Here is a 20,365-nt window from a genome sequence, read left to right as displayed (position 1 = left end):
ACTTTTAACTGCTTAAAAATGTAACAACTAATAGAACCGCGAGAGATCATTTTTTACTGCAATGTGCAATTCTTATATAGATGGTTAGTGTGACACAGCATTTTAAGTGGATAGTTGCAGCATGAGCCCACTGTGGTAGCAACAGGATGTGGCTGTGAAATTATTACACTCGTAAAAGATATATGTGCTACAGTTAATTTTATGTAGGTATTAAATACTATATCTTTACATTTGTTTTCATTTTTCTTGACTGCAAATGGTAGTAAATGGTAAAATTTACTAGTATCTGCATATTTTATGCATATAGGAGATATCTAATACTATATATAGTGTGTGTGTATATATACATATATTTTTTTAAATCTGCATATAAGTGGACCTGCACAGTTCAAACCATGCACAGTTACTACCATTTATGGTAGTAAATGGTAAAATATATTAGTATCTACATATTTTATGCATACAGGAGATACCTAATGCTATATGTACTATATATATATACTGTATATCTATTGAAAACATCTGCGTATAAGTGGACCTGCGCAGTTCAAACCCATGTTGTTCGAGGCTCAACTGTATGGTGGCTTCAGAATTGTTAACTTATACCACCAGGGACCACATATAATTCACCATGTTAACCATTTTAAAGTGTACAATTCAATAGTTTTAGGTATATTCACAATGTTGTGCAACCATCACCATTATCTAACTCTAGAGCATTTTTAATTACCCAAAAAGAAACCATATACCAATTAAGCAGTCACTCCCTCTTTCCCTCTTTCCCTAGCCCCTTGCAGCCACTAAAGGAATCTTTTTATAAAGTGGTATTTATCTCCCCTCTAAGATATTCTGATTCAGTAGTTCTAAAGATAAAGCTAGGCATCTGTATCTTTAAAAAAAAAAAAAAAGCATTCTGGTAGTCAGGCAAGTTTGAATTACCGGGTGGCATGAGCCTAAAAGAACAGCATATTTTGAGTAAATTGAAATGTTCTAGAAGCAGTAATGTGAATCAAAGAGCATCTCATCAAAGCTAAAAACAAATGCCAACACATTTGATTGTCTTTAATTTAAAAGTCATTTTAGGCAGGGTTGAAATGAGGGAAAGAAACCATTTTATAAAATGTCAGCTTGTTGCATCTGTGTTTAGATTTCAGTTAACTTTTAATCTGTGTAGTTTGTGTTCATCCATTACTAAGTTTTGGTTTCAGTACTTTGTTCTGTTTATTTTCTCTTGAGTGTTTTTTCCCCCTGACTTTTTTTTTTCTTTTTAATACTTCTGCTTATCTTACCCCACTTAGAGGAATGCTTCCCTTCTTCCTGCCACCCATACCTTAGTAAAAGTGTACTCTTTAAGGATGAAAACTAATTGCCAAGTAGGTAACGGAGCTGTAGTAGTAAAGTTAAGCGTATCTGATAATTGGGAAAGATTTGCTGACAGACTTTGATACCCTCTGGTGTTTTATGAAACCCCTATGAAAGATTTTTAAGTCAGACTTCTAGTTGGAAGATACAGTTACTAGCAGAAAAAAAAAATGTTTAAACCATTGATTTCAAGGGTCCAGTGCTCACTGAATGCTAAAAAACTATGAATTGATCTCAAAGTACAGAGTTTTCTTTGATTCTTGAGTTCTTTGGTTTCTTTGGAGGAACACTTCTGGAGATTTTCTTTTCTTTTTTTTTTTTTTTTGCATTTTATTTTATTTATTTTTTAAATATGAAATTTATTGTCACATTGGTTTCCATACAACACCCAGTGCTCATCCCAAAAGGTGCCCTCCTCAATACCCATCACCCACCCCCCCTCCCTCCCACCCCCCATCAACCCTCAGTTTGTTCTCAGTTTTTAAGAGTCTCTTATGTTTTGACTACCTCCCTCTCTAACCCTTTTTTTTTTCCTTCCCCTCCCCCATGGTCTTCTGTTAAGTTTCTCAGGATCCACAGAAGAGTGAAAACATATGGTATCTGTCTTTCTCTGTATGGCTTATTTCACTTAGCATAACACTCTCCAGTTCCATCCACGTTGCTACAAAAGGCCAGATTTCAGTCTTTCTCATTGCCAAGTAGTATTCCATTATATATATAAACCACAATTTCTTTATCCATTCATCAGTTGATGGACATTTAGGCTCTTTCCATAATTTGGCTGTTGTTGAGAGTGCTGCTATAAACATTGGGGTACAAGTGCCCCTATGCATCAGCACTCCTGTATCCTTTGGGTAAATTCCTAGCAGCGCTATTGCTGGGTCATAGGGTAGATCTATTTTTAATTCTTTGAGGAACCTCCACACTGTTTTCCAGAGCAGCTGCACTCACACTTTATGTAATCTTTATGTCCATAGCATAACAACTTTACAAATTCTGTTATCTACTCCTGTCTCCAAAGTTCTCTTCTAGCCATCCTGCCAACTGGAGGTGTTTTTTCCTCTTGTCCCTTTCTTGCATATAGTCTACCAGAGTCTTGTCTTCTTGAATTTTTTCCTTAACCCTCCCTTCTGTTGCCACGTTGAATAGCTTTTCCCTACAGATTGGTCCCAAGGTTTATTTCCTTCTTGATTACTTTTTCAGAGCATTTTCTCCACAAAGATTGGCCTCTTCCTATAAGCGATTTTGTATCCTGTGATAGGAAGATAAAGTTCTCCAAATTATTAGCCTTAGGATGAAGAGTAAGTCATAAAAAAGAGCAACTTACTAATATTTCCTGAAGAATCAGTTTTGTTATACTAAGACATCTGTCAAGCAAGACTTGGCATCACTGCAGTTACCTCCACTTTCAAGAAGGGTGGTTATCTGTCTTAAATACAGAGAACAAACTGAAAGTTGCTGGAGGGGTCATTGGGTGGGGGGATAGATTAAATGGGTAATGGGCATTAAGCAGGGCACTTGTTGGGTGTTACATGTAAGTGATGAATCACTATATTCTCCTGAAACCATTATTACACTATATGTTAACTAGCTTGGATTTAAATTAAAAAAAAAAAAAAAAAGGAGAATGCTTATATGTATCACTGTTCTTGTCTGGAGTTAGCTGTGTTGTTTCAATCTGCTGTTCTTGTTATTAAATTATAACTTAGCATTAGTTTACTCACGTTGCTACTTATTAAATTAGTTACAGTTGCTTGGTTAAACTTTACATTTTGGGTAGTGATACTCATTTTTGTCAGCAAGTTTTGAAAATTTCCAATAACTGGATGTTTTAGATACGTATGCATGTGTCCCCCCCAAAATGAATTGTGCATTGTGTCCCCAAAAATGAGTTGGTCAGATTCCTTTTGCTAAAGCAAATGCACATATAATCCAAGAAAGTTTGCTTATAGAATACTTTTTCTACTAGGAAGAAGGATTAGGTAAGGTGGATGGATGGTAGGATCTTTTTTTATCACCTTACATATGTCAAGAGATTTAAAATACAATAGTTTTCTTCCAGTTATGTGATCCCTACTCCCACCCCAGCATCAAAAGCAGGTTTTAGAGATCCCAGTGAAGGAGGCTTTGAAAAATCCAGTTTGGAAAATACTGTTTAAAGTTCTACTTAAATGTAAAGGATTATGTAAAACTTAGGTCATTTCCTACTTATAATCTAAAAGAATATAAACTGTGGTTTGCAAGCTTCCATTACGACTATTTTAAACTGAAAAATCTAGGGGCACTCGGGTGGCTCAGTCGGTTAAGCTTCTGACTCTTGATTTTGGTTTAGGTCATGATTCCAGGGTTGTGCTGCATGTGGAACCTACTTAAGGTTCTCCCTCTGCCCCTCTCCCCCATTCATGTGTACACATAGTTGCTCTCTTTAAAAAAAAAAAAAAATCTACAGAGGGCAGTAACTGACGAAGCAATAAATTTTCTATCTAGAATGGGAGAGAAAAATAAACTTCCAGAGAAGACATTGTTAAAGATGAGAAGAAACTAATAGTTGCTGCACATACTTCCCAGAAAAATGGAAACAGATCAAAGAAAAGAAAGCTATGGAGCATTTATGGCATAAGTAATAATCAGTAGAACAAAATACATATGATACCAGTGTTCGAATGCTCTTTAGGATCAATCTTGTAAGTTAAAATACTCTCACAAAGAGTTATCCTGTGAAAAAAGGAAATGACAGTTAAAATTTTTTAATGAGACTCTCAGGCTGCCTGATGTAGTGAATTTTTAAATGAAGATGATACTTCACACATCTGCATGCATGCATGTTATGTATATATATGGTTTAATATGATCGAGAAATCTCCTGTCTTAAATAAACAGAGCAAATCATTTTCTAATGAGATTTTTTTTATAATATCAGTTCAAATACTAATTTAAGTTGGTTTTTTAATTTTCCTAATGATGAAGAACCACTGGGATACTTGTTAAAAGTACAAATTCCTGGCTCCATTTCAAACCTACTAAATCTGTATTTTGATAAGCACTCCAGGAGTTTTTTTGTTTTTTTTTTTTTAATCATCAAGTAGGACTACATCAAACTAAAAGCCTTTTGCACAGCAAAGGTAGCAATGAAAAGGCAGCCTGTAGAATGGGAGAAAATACATGCAAGCCATACATCTGGTAAGGGAATAATATCCAAAATATATAAGGAACTCCTACAACTCAGTAGCAAACAAACTCAATTTAAAGATGGCCAAAGGACCTGAACGTTTTTCCAAAGAAGACCTACGAATGGCCAAGTATATGTAAAGGTGCTCAACATCACTAATCATTAGGGAACTGCACATCAAAGCCATGATGAGATCTCACCTCACACCTGTTAGGATGGCTGTTAACAAAAAAGCAAGAGATAGCAAGTATTGGTGACAGTATGGTGGAAAAGGTCCCTTGTACACTCTTGGGAATGTAAATTGGTGCAGTCACTATGGAAAACAGCATGGAGGTTCCTCAGAAAATTAAAAATAGAACTGCTGTCTGATCCAGCAATCCCACTTTTAGGTATATATCTAAAGGAAATGAAATCAGTGTCTCAAAGTGGTATCTGTAGTCCGATGTGTGTGTTGCAGCATTAGTCATGATAGCCAAGTATAGAATCAACCTTAGTGTCTGTTGATGGATAAATGGATAAAGAAGATGCAATCTTCATATTTACAATGGAATATTATTCAATCATTAAAAAAAGGAAATCCTCCCATTTGTGTCAACATGGATAAACTTAAAGGACATTATGCTAAGTGACATAAGCCAGACATGGATAAATATTGTATGATCTCACTTACATGTGTAATCTAAAAATGAACTCATGGAAACAGAGAGTAGAATGGTGGTTGCTAGGAGCTGAGGACTGGGGGAAATGGGGAGATGTATATAGCATGGTGACTAGTTCATAATAATGTATACTTGAAATTTGCCAAGAATATAGATCTTAAGTGTTCTTACAACACACACACAGATAAAATTAGGTGTCATGATAGATGTTTTAATTAGCTTGGTTGTGGTAATCATTTCACAGTATATATATCAAATTACCACATTGTACACCTTAAATATAAATAGTTTTTGTCAGTTGTGTCTCAGTAAAGCCAGTGGGGGAAAGATAATGAGGTGTGATGAGAGTGCACATTCTTTCCTCCCTGTTGATCTTAGGAGACAAAGCATTCAGTTCTGTTCTATTACTGGGAGTTGTTTGCCATTGATGAGTATGAAGTTTTATCAAATGCTTTTTCTGTATCTGTTGAGACTATCAGTTGGCTTTTAGTCTGTTAATACAGTGAATTGCACAGATTGATTTTCACACATTAAGCTGACTTTGAATTACTAGGATAAATCCCAGTTGGTCATGATGGATTGTCCTTTTTGTATATAGTTGGGTTTAATTTGCTAGTATTTTTATTGAGGATTTTTTTTGGCATATGATCATGAGATATTATATGGATCTGTAGTTTTCTTATAAAAGACTTACTCTGACTTTTGTACCAGGATATTGATGGCCTGCCTTATAAAATATGTTCCTGCTTCTTTCATCTTTCAGGAGAGGGTATGTAGAATTAGCATTATTTCTTCTTTACATGTTCTGTGAAATTCACCGCTGAAGCCACCTGGGCTTAGAGTCTTCTTTGTTTTTAAATATGAAATCAATTTCTTTAATAAATATTGAGCCACTGAGATTGCTTCCTTCAGTGAGCTGTGGTAGTTTGTGCCTTTCAAGAAATTTGTTTCACTTAATTTGTTGAATTTATTTGTGTAAAGTTGTTGATAATATTCCCTTATTACCCCTTCATGTGTTTGTAGGATCTGTAGGGATGCTCTCCTTTTATTGCTGATTTTGGTAGGTCTTCTCTCTTATGTCTAATTTGTCTTACCAGAGATGGCAAATTTTTAAAATTTTTTTATGTATTTATTTATTTTTAAAGAACCAGTTTTCAGTCTTACTGATTCTTCTTTATTTTTAAATTTGGATATATTCCTGTTATCTTTCTATATTTGATTCTGGTTTAATTTCTTCATAATGTGAAAACAAAATTTATATAATTTTAATTACTTTAAATTTATTAATGTTTGTTTTTGACTCATGACATGGCCTATCTCAGTAAAATTCTGTGTGCCCTTGAAAAGAATGTATATTCTTTTGTTGGATACATTTTTATACAAATGTCAGTTAGATCCAGTTGATTTGAATTGATGGCGTTTTTCAGTTCTTTTATATATGCTTGTTGATTTTCTGTCTTACTGAGAGTAGTTGAAGCCTACAACTATAATTATGAATTTGTCTATTTCTCCTGTCAGTTTTATCAATTTTTGCTACCTGTAGTTTGAAGCTCTGTTGTAATTGCATATACATTTAGTGAGCTGATCCTTTTATCAGTGTGTAATAAGTAAAGTTCTTTGAGAACTGTTTTGTCTGATATTAATGTAGTTACTCCCAATGTTCCTTTGATTAGTGTTTGCATGGCATATCTTTTTCCATTCTGTTACTTTCTAGCCTACCTATAGAATTACATATGAATGAATTTCTTGTTAATAGCTCATAGTATGGTCATTTTCCCCCTGTTTGATGGTCTGTTTTTTTCTTTTTCAGTTTTCCTATTTGTTTGTTTGTATCTTTATTTCCAGCATAGTTAACGCATGCAGTGTTACAGTAGTTTCAGGTATACAATCTGACAGTTTTTTTAAATTGGTGTGTTTAGTGCATCTGCATTTCATATCATTATTGGTATGTTTGGATTAGGTCTATCATTGTTTTGTTTGTTCCTTCTGTTTTTCATTCTTCAGTTTTTCTTCTTCTATTGGGTTATTTTTATATTTTAAAATATTCCATTTTAATTTACCTAGTGTGATTTTGATTATCCTGTGTATAATTGTATTGGTTGATCTGGCTTTACATTATGTATTGAGGTCACAGAACCATGTATTAAATGCTTAATATTAGTTGATTGAAGTAATATTTTTAGAATCTAATTTTGGTTTTTATTCTGAAGTTTTCCAAATAAGGTGATTGAAAGATAATGTAAGCTTTTCCTAACATATAGTCTGTATGCTATATATAATATATTATATTGCTGTGTATGGTTTTTTAAAATATTTGTTTATTTTGAAGAGCAAGAAAGAAAGCAGGAGATGAGCAGAGAGTGAAAGAGACAATCCCAAGCAGACTCCATGCTGTCAGCGCAGAGCCCAACACAGGGCCTGATCCCATGAACTGTGAGATCATGACTTAAGCCAAAATAAAGAGTCAGATGCTTATTAACCAGCTGAGCCACTCAGGTGCCCCTCTATCTGAAATATTCTTAAAAAAATATTCATGACACTCCTTCATTCACCAATAATGTGCTTTGCTTGATCTACAAAGTGCTTTATCTTTATAAATCTCACCTAGACTAATGCCTGGTGATACTATGTAGATCCATTTTGCTTTTGAGTCAGAATTCTTCTGATTATATGACTCCTAATTTTAACTGTACGCTTTACACAGGGCTAGTTTTGAGGACAGTGCTATGTTTAAGTGATTCTGTTTATATGGTATCAGTTGAAACAGTTGCATGATCCCAAGGTAAACTCTGCCTGGTGTGTAGTATCAAAAAAGTTTCCTTATTCAAGTTTATTTCCTCCTCTATAAAAGATTTGAACTATTTGAACTCTGGCAGTTTTTTTCTGTTGGAATGTAGTCTGATTTGGCTATGTTTGGATTAATTTAATCTAATTTTGATAATTTACAAGCTAACTCAGTTCATTTAGGTGACTTTGGGTTTTGTTTCTATTGAAATCAAATATTTTTTTTTTTTAATTTTTTTTTTAATGTTTATTTATTTTTGAGACAGAGAGAGACAGAGCATGAACGGGGGAGGGTCAGAGAGAGAGGGAGACACAGAATCCGAAGCAGGCTCCAGGCTCCGAGCTGTCAGCACAGAGCCCGACGCGGGGCTCGAACTCACGGACCGCGAGATCATGACCTGAGCCGAAGTCGGACGCCTAACCGACTGAGCCACCCAGGCGCCCCGAAATCAAATATTTTAAATCACCAATAGAACAATTCGAAGAACACAGAAGATCTTACTAATCCTCTGTTTAATAATTCACTTAGATGCTGGAATGTAGCTTTACTTAGACCTATAATATTCATCTATAGGAAATTTATAGCATGAAAACTAAAAATTACGCTGGTCTGTTCTGTTTATTGTTGTGGTCCAAGTCTTGCTTCTGTTGGCCAGCAACCTCAGTTTAGCTCAGTAGTATACAGTAGAGCTCTCTGTGATAATAGGAATGTATCTGTATTGTACAGTAGTTACTTTAATTTTAGTTAATTTAACTTTCAGCAGCCACATGTAGCTCGTAGGTCATCAGATGGCAGTACTGGTCTAGTCTCATGACTTCCCTTTTTTTTTTTTTTTAATTTTTTCTAATCTTTATTTTTGAGAGACAGAGAGAGACAGAGTCAGAGTGTGAGCAGGGGAGGGGCAGAGAGAGAGGGAGACACAGAATCCGAAGCAGGCTCTAGGCTCTGAGCTGTCAGCACAGAGCCTGATGCGGGGCTCGAACTCATGAACCGTGAGATCATGACCTGAGCCGGAGTCGAACGCTTAACCAACTGAGCCACTCAGGTGCCGTGACTTCCCTTTTTATATTTAAAACTCCCTGCTTGAAATTTTTTTGGGGGGTCTAAAATGTAAGCTTAGGTTTCTATCAGGGTCCTTGACCTATTGCAGAGCAGGAGACAGAAAACTGAACAAGTTAGAAAGCGGTATATGACATAATTACAGTATGGTAGGAATTCAGTCAATGAATAGATTGATAAAGTGACTGTCTAGAGATGTCTGGGAGTTCTGTGAAGGAAAATAAACACTACCAAGAATTTTAACTTGGAACGGTTTCATAAATATAATCTAAAATGGTAAAATTGCCAACCAGACCTATCCAATTCTTGGTTGGGTCTTCAGAAGTAAATTCCAGACCAATACTGAACTACCAGAGAATCTGTTAGAACTTTCTACCTTTAGAGACAGGCTGAAATGACAAACCCTTTGCCACTGCTTTCACTTCTGCTGCTTGTGGTTACCTGGAAAACTGGAGATTAGGTATTAGTCTAGAGAAGGTGGAAAAAAATATAAAAGTAGTTCTCTTTTCTTCTTTTCAGTGACAAATTGAATGGACTTAAACAAGAGAACTTTAGAAGCTCAAATTCTTAAATGAAACCTTACTTTAGACTAGGACTTACAAAGACAGAGAATAACAAGTTACATTAACTGTGGTGTATACCTTTAAGTAGGTTTTTACTGCAGATGTATACAAATAACCCTCCTGTGTCCATTCTTTACAGATCCAGGATGAGAAGACTGACAAAAGAAGAAGCTAGCTGAACAGCTGTAAGATGCCCAAATCTGGGTTCACAAAACCAGTTCAGAGTGAAAATTCTGACAGTGACAGCAATATGGTAGAAAAACCATATGGAAGAAAGGTATATGATTATCTTAAAGATGGGTTGACTCTTTTGGAACTGGGAAAAACTCCCCATTGGTAATTTTAGTAATTACCCATAAAATAAAAACAGTTGGATGCCAGTTAAATCCAAACCATTTATCTAATTCCTTTAAAATTAAATTGGATTCCTGGGATAAGATTGTTTTTCATTCCCTGAGATAACACATTTACTAATATGGCATATTTACTTACGAAATAATCATTGAGAGGGGGTGAAAAAAAAATCCAAGACATCACAGTCATTTGGCATTTCTTTGTCCACTTCCTGACCCCCAGTATCAAAACACATACACGGTAGCAGTTCCATTTTCCTTGTCTTTAGCCTTGGATAAATTTATATGACTTTTCTAGCCTCAGTGTATCTCTCTGTATTGGAAGACAAGACTGCTTTATAGAATTGCTGTGACAATGAAATGGCATCAGTATGGTGCCTAATGCAATGCTTGTTACATAATATATGCTCAGTAAACGTTAACAGTTTTTGTTGTTTATTGTTAGTGATTGGCAACGACCTGTGATTGTCTTTTAACATCTATCCTTCTTCACTCCTATTTAATTTAGGCTCTCAGAACCTTCATTTAGACTTCTGCAATTGTCTCCTAACTGGTCTCACTGTTCTTAGTCTCTTCTGTAGTTAATTTTACACAGTATCTCTTTTTTTAAGCTTATTTATTAATTTTAAGAGAGAGCACGTGTGCACATGCATCAGTAGGAGTGGAGCAGAGAGAGAATCCCAAGCCGGCTCTGCACTGTATTGCAGAGCCTGATATGGGGCTTGATCTGACAAATCGTGAGATCATGACCTGAGCTGAAATCAAGAGTCGGATGCTTAACCGACTGAGCTACCCAGGCGCCCCATTACACATTATTTTTTAATTTTTCTTTTTGGTGTTGTGTTTTGTTTTGTTTTTCCTTTTTATGTGTTTTCTTCCCCCTTAGTCTTTTTTTTTTGTTGTTGAAGAACATCTGAAATGGTTCCAGTTTTTGGCAAACAAGAATAGAGCTGTGATGAACATTGTATACAAACACTGTTTTTAATAGCTTTATTGAGGTGTAATTTATATACCCTAAATTTCACTCATTTAGTGTATGATCCAGTGATTTTTAGTAAATTTATAGAGTTGTGCAGCCATCATCACAATCCAGTTTACACCATTTACATCATTGCTAAAAGAGCCTCATGCCCATTGCATTCAGTCCCTATTCCCACACCAACCCCAGGCAACCCCAAATCTGCTTTCAAAATCAGGAATTTTAAGTTTCCAGACTTTGTTCTTTTCTAAAACCATTTTGACTGTTTAAGATACTTTGCATTTCCATCTAAATTTTATGAAATTTTCTACAAAAAAGCCTGCTGGGATTTTTATAGGGATTTTATTGAGTAGATCCATTTGGATAGTATTGACATCCTAACAGTATGTCTTCCAGTTTATGACTAGAGAATATCTCTCTGTTTATTTAAACCTTCAGTTTCCATCAGCAATACTTTGTAGTTTTTAGTGTACAAATCTTGATCTCTTCTTGCTAAATTATTAGTGTTTTATTCTTTGGGATGCTATTGTAGTTAATTTCATTTTGGATTTTTCATTGCTAGTATATATAAATATAAATGATTTGTATGTAGGGATTTTCTATTCCATGATCTTACTGAACTCATTTATTGGTTCTAAAAGTTTATGGATTCCTTAAGATTTTCTACATATGGAATCATGTCAACTCCATATGAAGATAATTTTACTTCTTTTCCAGTATGGGTACTTTGATTTTTTTTTCGTACCTGATTGCCCTGGCAATCTTTGCCTTTTGATTAAAGTGATTACTCCATTTACATTTAACATAATTATTTATAGGGTTAGACTTATATCTTCCATTTTGTTCTGTGTTCTTATGTTTCATATTTTTTTTGTTTTTCTTCCTTCTGTGCTCCCTTTTTAAGTTTTTTTTAATATTTACTTTTGAGAGAGAAGGAGACAGAACTCAAGTGGGGGAGGGGCAGAGAGCAAGAGAGGGAGACACAGAATCCGAAGCAGGCTTTAGGCTCCAAGATATCAGCACAGAGCCCGATGTGGGGCTCAAACCCACGAACCATGAGATCATAATCTCAGCAGAAGTTGGACACAACCAACTGAGCCACCCAGGCACCCCTAATTTTAAATATTTTTTAATATACTATTTAAATTTATTATTTTTAAACTGTGTTTCTTAAATTGTAATCTTAAGATGTTGATCTGTCGTTTATACTATGCATCTAAGTATTATAAATTAATAGTGACTTAATTCAGTAAAATATAGCAACTTAGTTCCTGTATAGCTCCATTTCCTCCACTTTTTTCGTGTATCTACGTATCTATACATGGATTCATCAACATTTGTTACCAATCCAATAACAGACTATTATAATTTTATACAATTTTATCTTTGAAAAAAATAAGAGAAATACATATTCATACAATTCTTTTTTACCTATAAATTTGCCAGTTTTGTCAGTCTTAATTTCTTCTTTTTATAGACTCAAGTTATTGTTTGGTTGTCATGTTCTTAACTAAGAATTTTAGCATTTACTGTAAGATCTTCAGCCATGATTCTTTAAGTCTTCATTGATCTAGGAATATCTTGATTCTCCATATTTTAAAAACAATATTGTTGAAATGTAATTCACATACCGTATTTAAAGTGTATATAATTCAGTAGTTTTTAGTATATTTACAGAGTTGTGCAGTCATCTCCACTATTGATTTTAGAACATTTTCATTCAAAAGAGAAACATTATGTACCCATCAGTAATCATTTCTCATTCTGTCCCCAACTCCCACAGCCCTAGGCAGCCACCAGTCCTTTCTGTCTGTATAGAATTGCCTATTCTGGATGTTTCATACAAATGGAATTATATAATATGTGGTTTTTGTTGACTGCTTGCTTTATTTTCAAAGGGCAGTGTTGTTGGATATAGATTTCTTGACTTTTTTTTCTTTTAGTAGATTGAATGTCACTCTACTACTTTCTTGCTTTAACTGTTTCTGATAAGAAGTCAGCTATTAATTGTTTTGTACCTTTGTCACAATGAATTTTTTTCACTGCTTCTCTCTCTTTGTCATGTGCTTAGGATTTTCCCTTGTGTTTATCCTTTTTGGAGTTTGTTGAGTTTCTTGGATCTGTAGATTTAAGGTTTTCATGAAACTTGTAATATTTAATTTACTGATTTTCCATATATATATATGTGTGTGTGTGTGTGTATATTTTTGCCATCTCACATCTGCTGTTGAACATATCTAATATATTTGTAGTTATTTTGCCTTTCATTTTTTTTTGTGAGCATGTGAGTGGGGGAGGGGGAGAGAGAGAGAACAAGACAGAGAATCCGAAGCAGGCTCCAGGCTCCGTGCTGTCAGCACAGAGCCCGAAGCAGGGTGTGAACTCCAAACCGAGAGATCATGACCTGAGCTGAAGTCGGGGACACTTAACTGACTGAGCCACCTAGGCGCCCTGTTACTTTGCTTTTCAAATCCATTATTTCCATTTGGCTCTTTCTGTGATTTTTCCTTACTGGTATTATTTGATAAGTCATTATTGTCATACTTAAAATTTTTAAACATTGTTTTATTTCTTTATAATAACTTTCAAATCTAGTATATGGGCTTACTCAGAGAAATTTCTCTTGAATACTTTTTTCCTTGCTTTTTTGTATGTCTTAATTTTTATTGAAAACTGGACAATTTAGGTCATATACTGTAGCAGTTCTACAGTTTTGGGTGCTCATTATTTCCCACCTGAACCTTGTGATTGTTGCTAAGTTGGTTTTTTGTTTGGTTTGTTTTGTTTTTTGGGTTTTGTTTTGTTTTTTTTGTTTTTTTTTTTTGAGTAAAATGTTAGGAGTTTGCAGTATTTGTCACAACCACTGGTATCCATTTTTTTTCTTTTTATATTTTAGTCTTGCTTCCACAGAGGTACCCCTGTGTCTGTATAAATTAGTCGGCAGCCATTGATTGGTCAGGAGTTGTACTCAAACACCATGAGCCAGTCAGATTTCCACCTTCTACAGGCACACTTGCCTGTGTTGGGGAGTGCATTCAATGTTAGGGCATTTTTGAAATCTGTCCTGGCATTTACTTTTTGTTGGGCTCACCTGGGTCTTGCTGTGCTTGTGTGCAGTCAACTAATGATATGTAGAGGATATGGACCCTCTCAGATTTCCTCTGCATGTACACATAATCTCCCTGTCAGTGAGAGATGCATGGAGAGCTTAGCCCTTCTCCGATCTTTCCCATTGATCTTCTCCTCTCAGCCAGGGATGTGTGTCAGTCTTATCTGGCACACCCTGTGGCTGTCTCATTTCTGTAATCTCCCTGTTAAATTTCTTGCTTATTCACCGGCTTGATGCTCTTCTGCAGCAGGATCACAACCTTAGGCTAATAAGATGTATGTTTTTTGCCCCCTCCAATCATTTCCTACCCTCTTTGCTATTTTTAGAAACAGTGCATCTGGATAGGCTTTTTACACCTTCTTTGCCAATTCGAGTTGACACACTCTGGCAGCAGAGATGCTGCTTTTCTTGCCAGCCCCACCCTGGTAGCACTTCATGCAAACTAAGCATCAGCCAGGGAATGTGAGAGCATTCCCCAGGCAAAAATGCCAAAGACACTCACTGTTCTTGTCCATAGTTCAGCAGTTTTTCTTGAGGGGATAAAAAAATGCTTCTCAATTTGTTGTTTGCTTTTTTTCAGTTTTGGGAGCCTTAAGGTGGTTGTTTTTGACAATTTTGTCTAGATTTATAGTTGTTTCTTGGGGAGGTAAGTTGCTAATACCTTTATTCCTCCATAGACGACTTTCCCCAAATGATATTTTAATTTGCCAAATGTGACAAATCATAAGCAAAGTATTTTTACTATTCCTTTTATTTAACAAATCTTACATTGGATTCCTATTGTGTTATATATTCTTTTATGACACCTGGAATAAAACAGTGAGTGGTTAAGCCGTGATTTAAGTCTTCATGAAGACTCTAAACTCGAACACTCTTCCTGTTTGTCTGAATGTTTTGCTCTCAGGACCCCTTCAGTGTAACTAAAGATCCCAAAGAGCTTTTTTATATGTGGGTATATCTGTTGATAATTACAATATCAGAAATTGAAACTGAGAAAAACTTTAGATTTTTTTTAAGTGGTTTAAAAAATACATATGTGTATGTTTACCCACATAGTATATTTTTATGGAAAATAACTATATGTTCCAAGACAAAAACTATTAGTGAGAAGAGTGTCATTGGTTTTGCACGTATCTTTAGTGTGTGACTTAACAGAAGACCACCAAATTCTCATCTGCATCTACATGCAGTGTATTTGGATATCACTTGTCATGTAGTGTCTAGAGAGCTGCAGTATATATTCTTGAGAGTATGAGAAAGGTGCAGGTGGCACCTTAGTGTTACTGTGAGCATATTTCTGGCCTTGCAGATCTTCTGAGATGGTCTCAGATACCATAATTTAAGAATTTCTTTACCACTGTAAGAAGCACATTAATGAGAGTATTGAGTGTATAATGATGGGACAAAGAGGAGAGAAACAATTCTAGAGGGGTCAGTAATGGTGTCACAGTAGAAAAGTTACTTAGTCTGGATTCTCAAGGATAACTAAGTATTTGGCCAGCAGGAAAGTAGGAACAGAGGACAGTCCAAGATGTAAAAAAGACCTAAATCTGTTACAGTAATAGATACATATAAAGTTAGGATGTGGCCTGTGGAGGATGGAGGGTGGGAAGTAAGCATTAGACAGCGGCCAGTTCATTATGGCCTGATGTGTTACTAAGGAACTTGGAATTTATCCTGTAGCCATTGGGCCAAAAGGGTCATAGTAGAGACCAGTTAGAGTGTTTTTTAAAAAATCCAAGCAAAAGGCAGTGTGGGCAGTGGCTATGGGGATGGAAAGAGTTTGGCAGACATAAAAGATGTTGAATGAATTAAACTTGTGTATGTAGAAAAAGTAATCTGGATCCACCCTGAGTTTGATTGAACTATTCCTTGAGAAGGAATTTAGGAAATAGAAGAATTGTTGTTTTCAGAAGAATGTTTGGTTTGTACTTGTTGAGTTGGCCATCAGAACATCCAACAAGAAGTATTGGTAGACAGTTAGATAGATCAAAGTCCAGAACTCAAAACAGCTCATTGGAAATGAGGATTCGTTGAAAAGGTTAACCTTATCATTATGGAGATAGAACCCAAAGAGAGTAGAGCAAGAAGGAAGGAGAATATGCCTAGGGAAATTCAAATACTTTCAGAATCATCGAGAGATGGGAAACAAGGACAGAGAGAACCAGGAGAGATTAAACAGAGAAGAGTAGCTAAGGGGGTCTATATGCCAAGTGCCACAGAGATGAACAGGAAGAATGAGGCCACTGGATTTTGTCAGCTGGGATACCTTAAAATGTCTTTGTGTGGTAAAAGTAATTTCAGTAGAATTGTAGGGACGGAATACAGTGCTAGATTTGAGGAGAGAATTAGAACTTTCATTTCTAAATGTTTGAATATAGTGAAGGTTGCATTTGTGAAATTATATTTGGGCTGCTTGATGTCAGCTTATTAAAACTTCTTTCTTCCTGGATACTTTGTATGTATCTTTTGAAAGCTGCCAGTAAATATACAGTAGTGGCAGAGCATTAGCCTCATAAAAATGTAGAAACAACAGCAAAAAGCAGACACTTTTCACTAACATTTCTATTAAAAACATTGCTTCGGTAAGTTAAGAATACTTATTAATCATTAGATTTATACAGGGGAGTCTGGGTGGTTCATTCGGTTAAGTGTCTGACTCTTGATTTCAGCTCAGGTCATGATCTCACATTCATGGGTTCGAGCCCCACATTGGGCTCTGTGCTGATAGCTCCAAGCCTGCTTGGGATTCTCTCTCTTCTCCCTCTCTTTCTGCCCCTCGCACTCTCTCTCAAAGCTAGATAAACATTTTTTAAAAATCATTAGATTTATATCATAGGAAGAATAAATACAGAATATTATATATTTCCTTTATGAACTTTTGGCTTACCCAGAGTGATATATTTAACTGTTCTCAGTCTCTGTTCAATCATTCAGTACTTTTTCAAGATCACATACTTATTTTGTTTGGGTAAGGGTCAGAAACTCTTCTGAGGCAATGCACATGGTGCTTATTGCCATGTTTTACAGGATTTCTGAGCAACTTGACATTGAAAGCTGTTGTTAAAAGTAATTTTCTGGGGTGCCTAAGTGCCTCCGTCAGTTAAGCATCCGACTTCAGCTCAGGTCATGATCTCGTGTGGGTTGGAGCCCCTCATGGGGTTCTGTGCTGACAGCTCAGAGCCTGGAGCCTGCTTCAGATTCTGTGTCTCCCTCTCTCTCTACCCCTCCCCCTCTCACTCTCTCTCTCTCAAAAATAAATAAACATTAAAAAATTTTTTAAAGTAATTTTACTCAGTTTTAAATAGATATTTGACTGCTTATTTGTACCTTAAGAAGAGGAAGGGCTGTAATTTCCTGCTTATAGACCATGTTAACTGCTGCTGCTTACAACAAAATGAAGTTAGAAGGGAGGGTAGGAGAGGAAGCACAATCATATTAGTCAACTGTATATTTGCAAAGCATATTCTTTTGTTTGTCTTTTCTTTAGTGAGTGAGTGGCCCTAAAGCCAGCCTCAAGCTTCTTCTGAGTTTTTTCTTCCATATAATTTAGAAATGAGTATACAGCTGTTCTGATAGAGACCTTGTTTACAGTTTAATAGGACACAAACTGTTGCCATTATGAGATCCTAAATAAAATAACCTGAACCAAAATTTAATTTCTTAAATATATTAAATAGAGCATAATTTTAAATAATAACATTCTCTAGCAATATACTTTTAATATAAAATGCTTTCATTATCTCATTAAATATCATAATAGGGGTTCATCAAAAATGTCTACTCATAATTCTTCATATAGTTTATCCTTTCACTAATATGTGGGATTTTTTTCCCATTGATTTTAGTTTTTAGAAATTTTTCTGTTTCAGCTATAAATTAGTATTTACGATTTGTAGATCAAAATCTTTGATAAAATCTTTTATGAAAATCTAAAATCTAGGTTAAATTCATGAAGTGTGTGGGAGTAGGTGTGAATCATTTAACTTTCTAAGTAGCTGTCTTATCCTTTCCATCAATATAATTCAGACTTTCATTATTCCATAGCCTAGTGATATAGAGAAATTTTTATTTTACCATTCAAGTAATGTAATACATGTTGGTTATAGAAAAATTAGAAAATACATAGAAGACTAATGAAAACAAATTGCCTTATAAAAAACCATCAACAATCTGAGATTGTACCCTACCCTACTTGCAAGCTAATCTGTTTCATGGATGCTGTCAGCAGATGTGAAACTCCTGAGTGGAATAGAAAGGAAAGTTTATTTCTCATAGGCAATAGTAGTAGTGATCTATCAGCATTTGTGCCTGTAACCTGAGCCCTATTTCTCACAAGGGGATACAAAGAGAGCCAGGTGACAGCTACACATAAAAGGGGATTGCAGTACGGGAGAAGAACCCCAAATATTTTGTAATGGACAGTAAGTCTATCAGAACTTTGCCCCAAAGGGAGAAACTGTTTATTATATGGAATAGTAAACGGATCTGCTCTTTGTTCCAGGAGGAGATCATATCTTCCAATGCTGTTCTCCATATAGATATTCTTGAAAAGATAGTCCCAAAAAAGGGAGTTAGTGCTTCTGCATGTAAGAGGTGCAGATATGCAAGAGACCCATGGGGAACTGTCTCCCCACACATTAGTAGTGCTGTTACCCACAGATAGCTATCAACATTTTGGGTTATATCCTTCAAGAATTTTCTATGTACATATTTTTTTCTGAGTAAATTTTTACCTTTTCTTTTTTCTATCTTAACTGATTTGGTAAAGGCTACCAGTACATTGTCTAGCAGTAGCAGTGATAGAAAGTCATTCTTGTTTTGCCATTGATGTTTTGCTGTTACTGATTTATTGATGTATAGTAGACCCCAAATGATACATTGACATTTTTATTACTGTGTATGGTAGCTGTTGTAGGTTATTGAAAGAATAACAGTAATATAAATGAAAAAGATTTAAAATATTTTGAAATAATCTAACAGAGTCCTAGACTTTTCTATGTCATGGATATGGGAGAAGAATGTGCCAGTGATTTGTTCCTGGATTGATACTGTATTTATATCATTTGGTAATACAGAAATTTCAGGACAATTGGATATAACTATTTTGAAAGTTACTTTCCCTAGATCTGAAAATAATTTTTAAAGTGTTGAAGAATCTCACAAAAACGCTTTGTTCAAGTAACACTTCCAAGGACAATTTTATTTTACAACGAACAGAACTAGTTGGTAGCAGTTGCAAATGTGCACCCTGATCACCCTGTTGCAGAGGAGAGTATGATCAATATGTTCTAGGGAACATTTTCCACTCAACGTGTTATCAAATTATTTTTTTTAACTTGTTTTATGGCACAGTACGGTATCTTTACTTACACAGGTGCAAGGGAAAAGGGGCATCTTCGTGTTTTTCTTAGATTCTTTTATTAATAATAAAGACTTAATATTTCTAAGGCAAGTCTCTAGAATTTTGTTGGTTGACTTTGTATTAATCATGCCTTTTTATTTCTGATGCTTTGACATTGGGGCCTGCTGATACTGGGGAGACTGCCGTTCCCATGGCTGGCCAATTCCCAGAGATCTTAACTCACTTGTGACCATATATTTCATATGTAAACCAATCCAGAGTCCAAACCCAACCACCAACTGTATCCAACTCTCACATTCTGGGCCACTGTCCCTGCCCTAATAAATTACATGAGAGCCATGTACCAGACAATAAGAGAAACAGTGCCCATACCCCAGAAACTGCTGCAAGCCAGGCCTTGCCTTTTCTTTCCTGAGGAAACCATAATAAAAGCTTTTGCCCACATTTCCCTTCTCTCCCTATGCCTCCTGACCCACCGTGGTGCTACCCTTTGTGGTCCTATGTGGTGTATAGCATGCCCTCCCTTGGAAACTGTGAGTAACAAACTGCCTTTTCAGTGACAGTAGTCACCTGATCTGTTGGCTTCACCATACCTTAATAATAATAAAACTACGTTTTTAAAACAACCTCATAAACAAAATACATGCCTGTGAAGCTTGATTTCATTGGCAGAAGTGGAAAAACAGCTCAAGAGAATTTAACTTTACAACTGAGAAGTAAATAATATAAGGCTGTTATTCTTCAGCAATCTTTATCAGTTAAGATATAAGGAAATCACATTCTCTTCCTGATTTGTTAATATATTTATCAAAAATGACTGTAGACTCTGTTGAGATGTTACTTTTGTCACCTGTTAAGATCATCATATGGTTTTTCTTTAATTTTTTGATATGGTGAGTTGTCTTAAAGAGATTTCTAATAATTATTATTATTGTTTTCTTTGGGTGAGCCTGCTTGATTCT

At 35.4% G+C, this 20,365-nt stretch overlaps 1 protein-coding gene across 5 annotated transcripts in view; it reads left to right on the top strand.

Moving 5' to 3' along the window:
- Nucleotides 1-20,365, top strand: part of ANKRD12 (ankyrin repeat domain 12) — a 126,932-nt gene that overhangs the window by 26,146 nt on the left and 80,421 nt on the right. For all 5 annotated transcript variants that reach the window (XM_047090229.1, XM_047090231.1, XM_047090228.1 and 2 more), the window contains exon 2: nucleotides 9,737-9,874. In XM_047090229.1, coding sequence (XP_046946185.1) covers nucleotides 9,788-9,874 — 87 coding nt within the window. In that variant the 5' untranslated portion in view covers nucleotides 9,737-9,787. The remainder of the gene's footprint in view (nucleotides 1-9,736; nucleotides 9,875-20,365) is intronic.

The sequence above is a fragment of the Lynx rufus genome, unplaced genomic scaffold (genome assembly GCF_022079265.1).
Source record: "Lynx rufus isolate CCGP_SWC_20201006 ecotype Redwood Valley unplaced genomic scaffold, mLynRuf1.p SCAF_29, whole genome shotgun sequence".
Classification (NCBI taxonomy): Eukaryota; Metazoa; Chordata; class Mammalia; order Carnivora; family Felidae; genus Lynx; species Lynx rufus.
The sequence above is the reverse complement of the archived record's forward strand: the minus strand, read 5'-3'. Positions and strand labels throughout refer to the sequence as shown.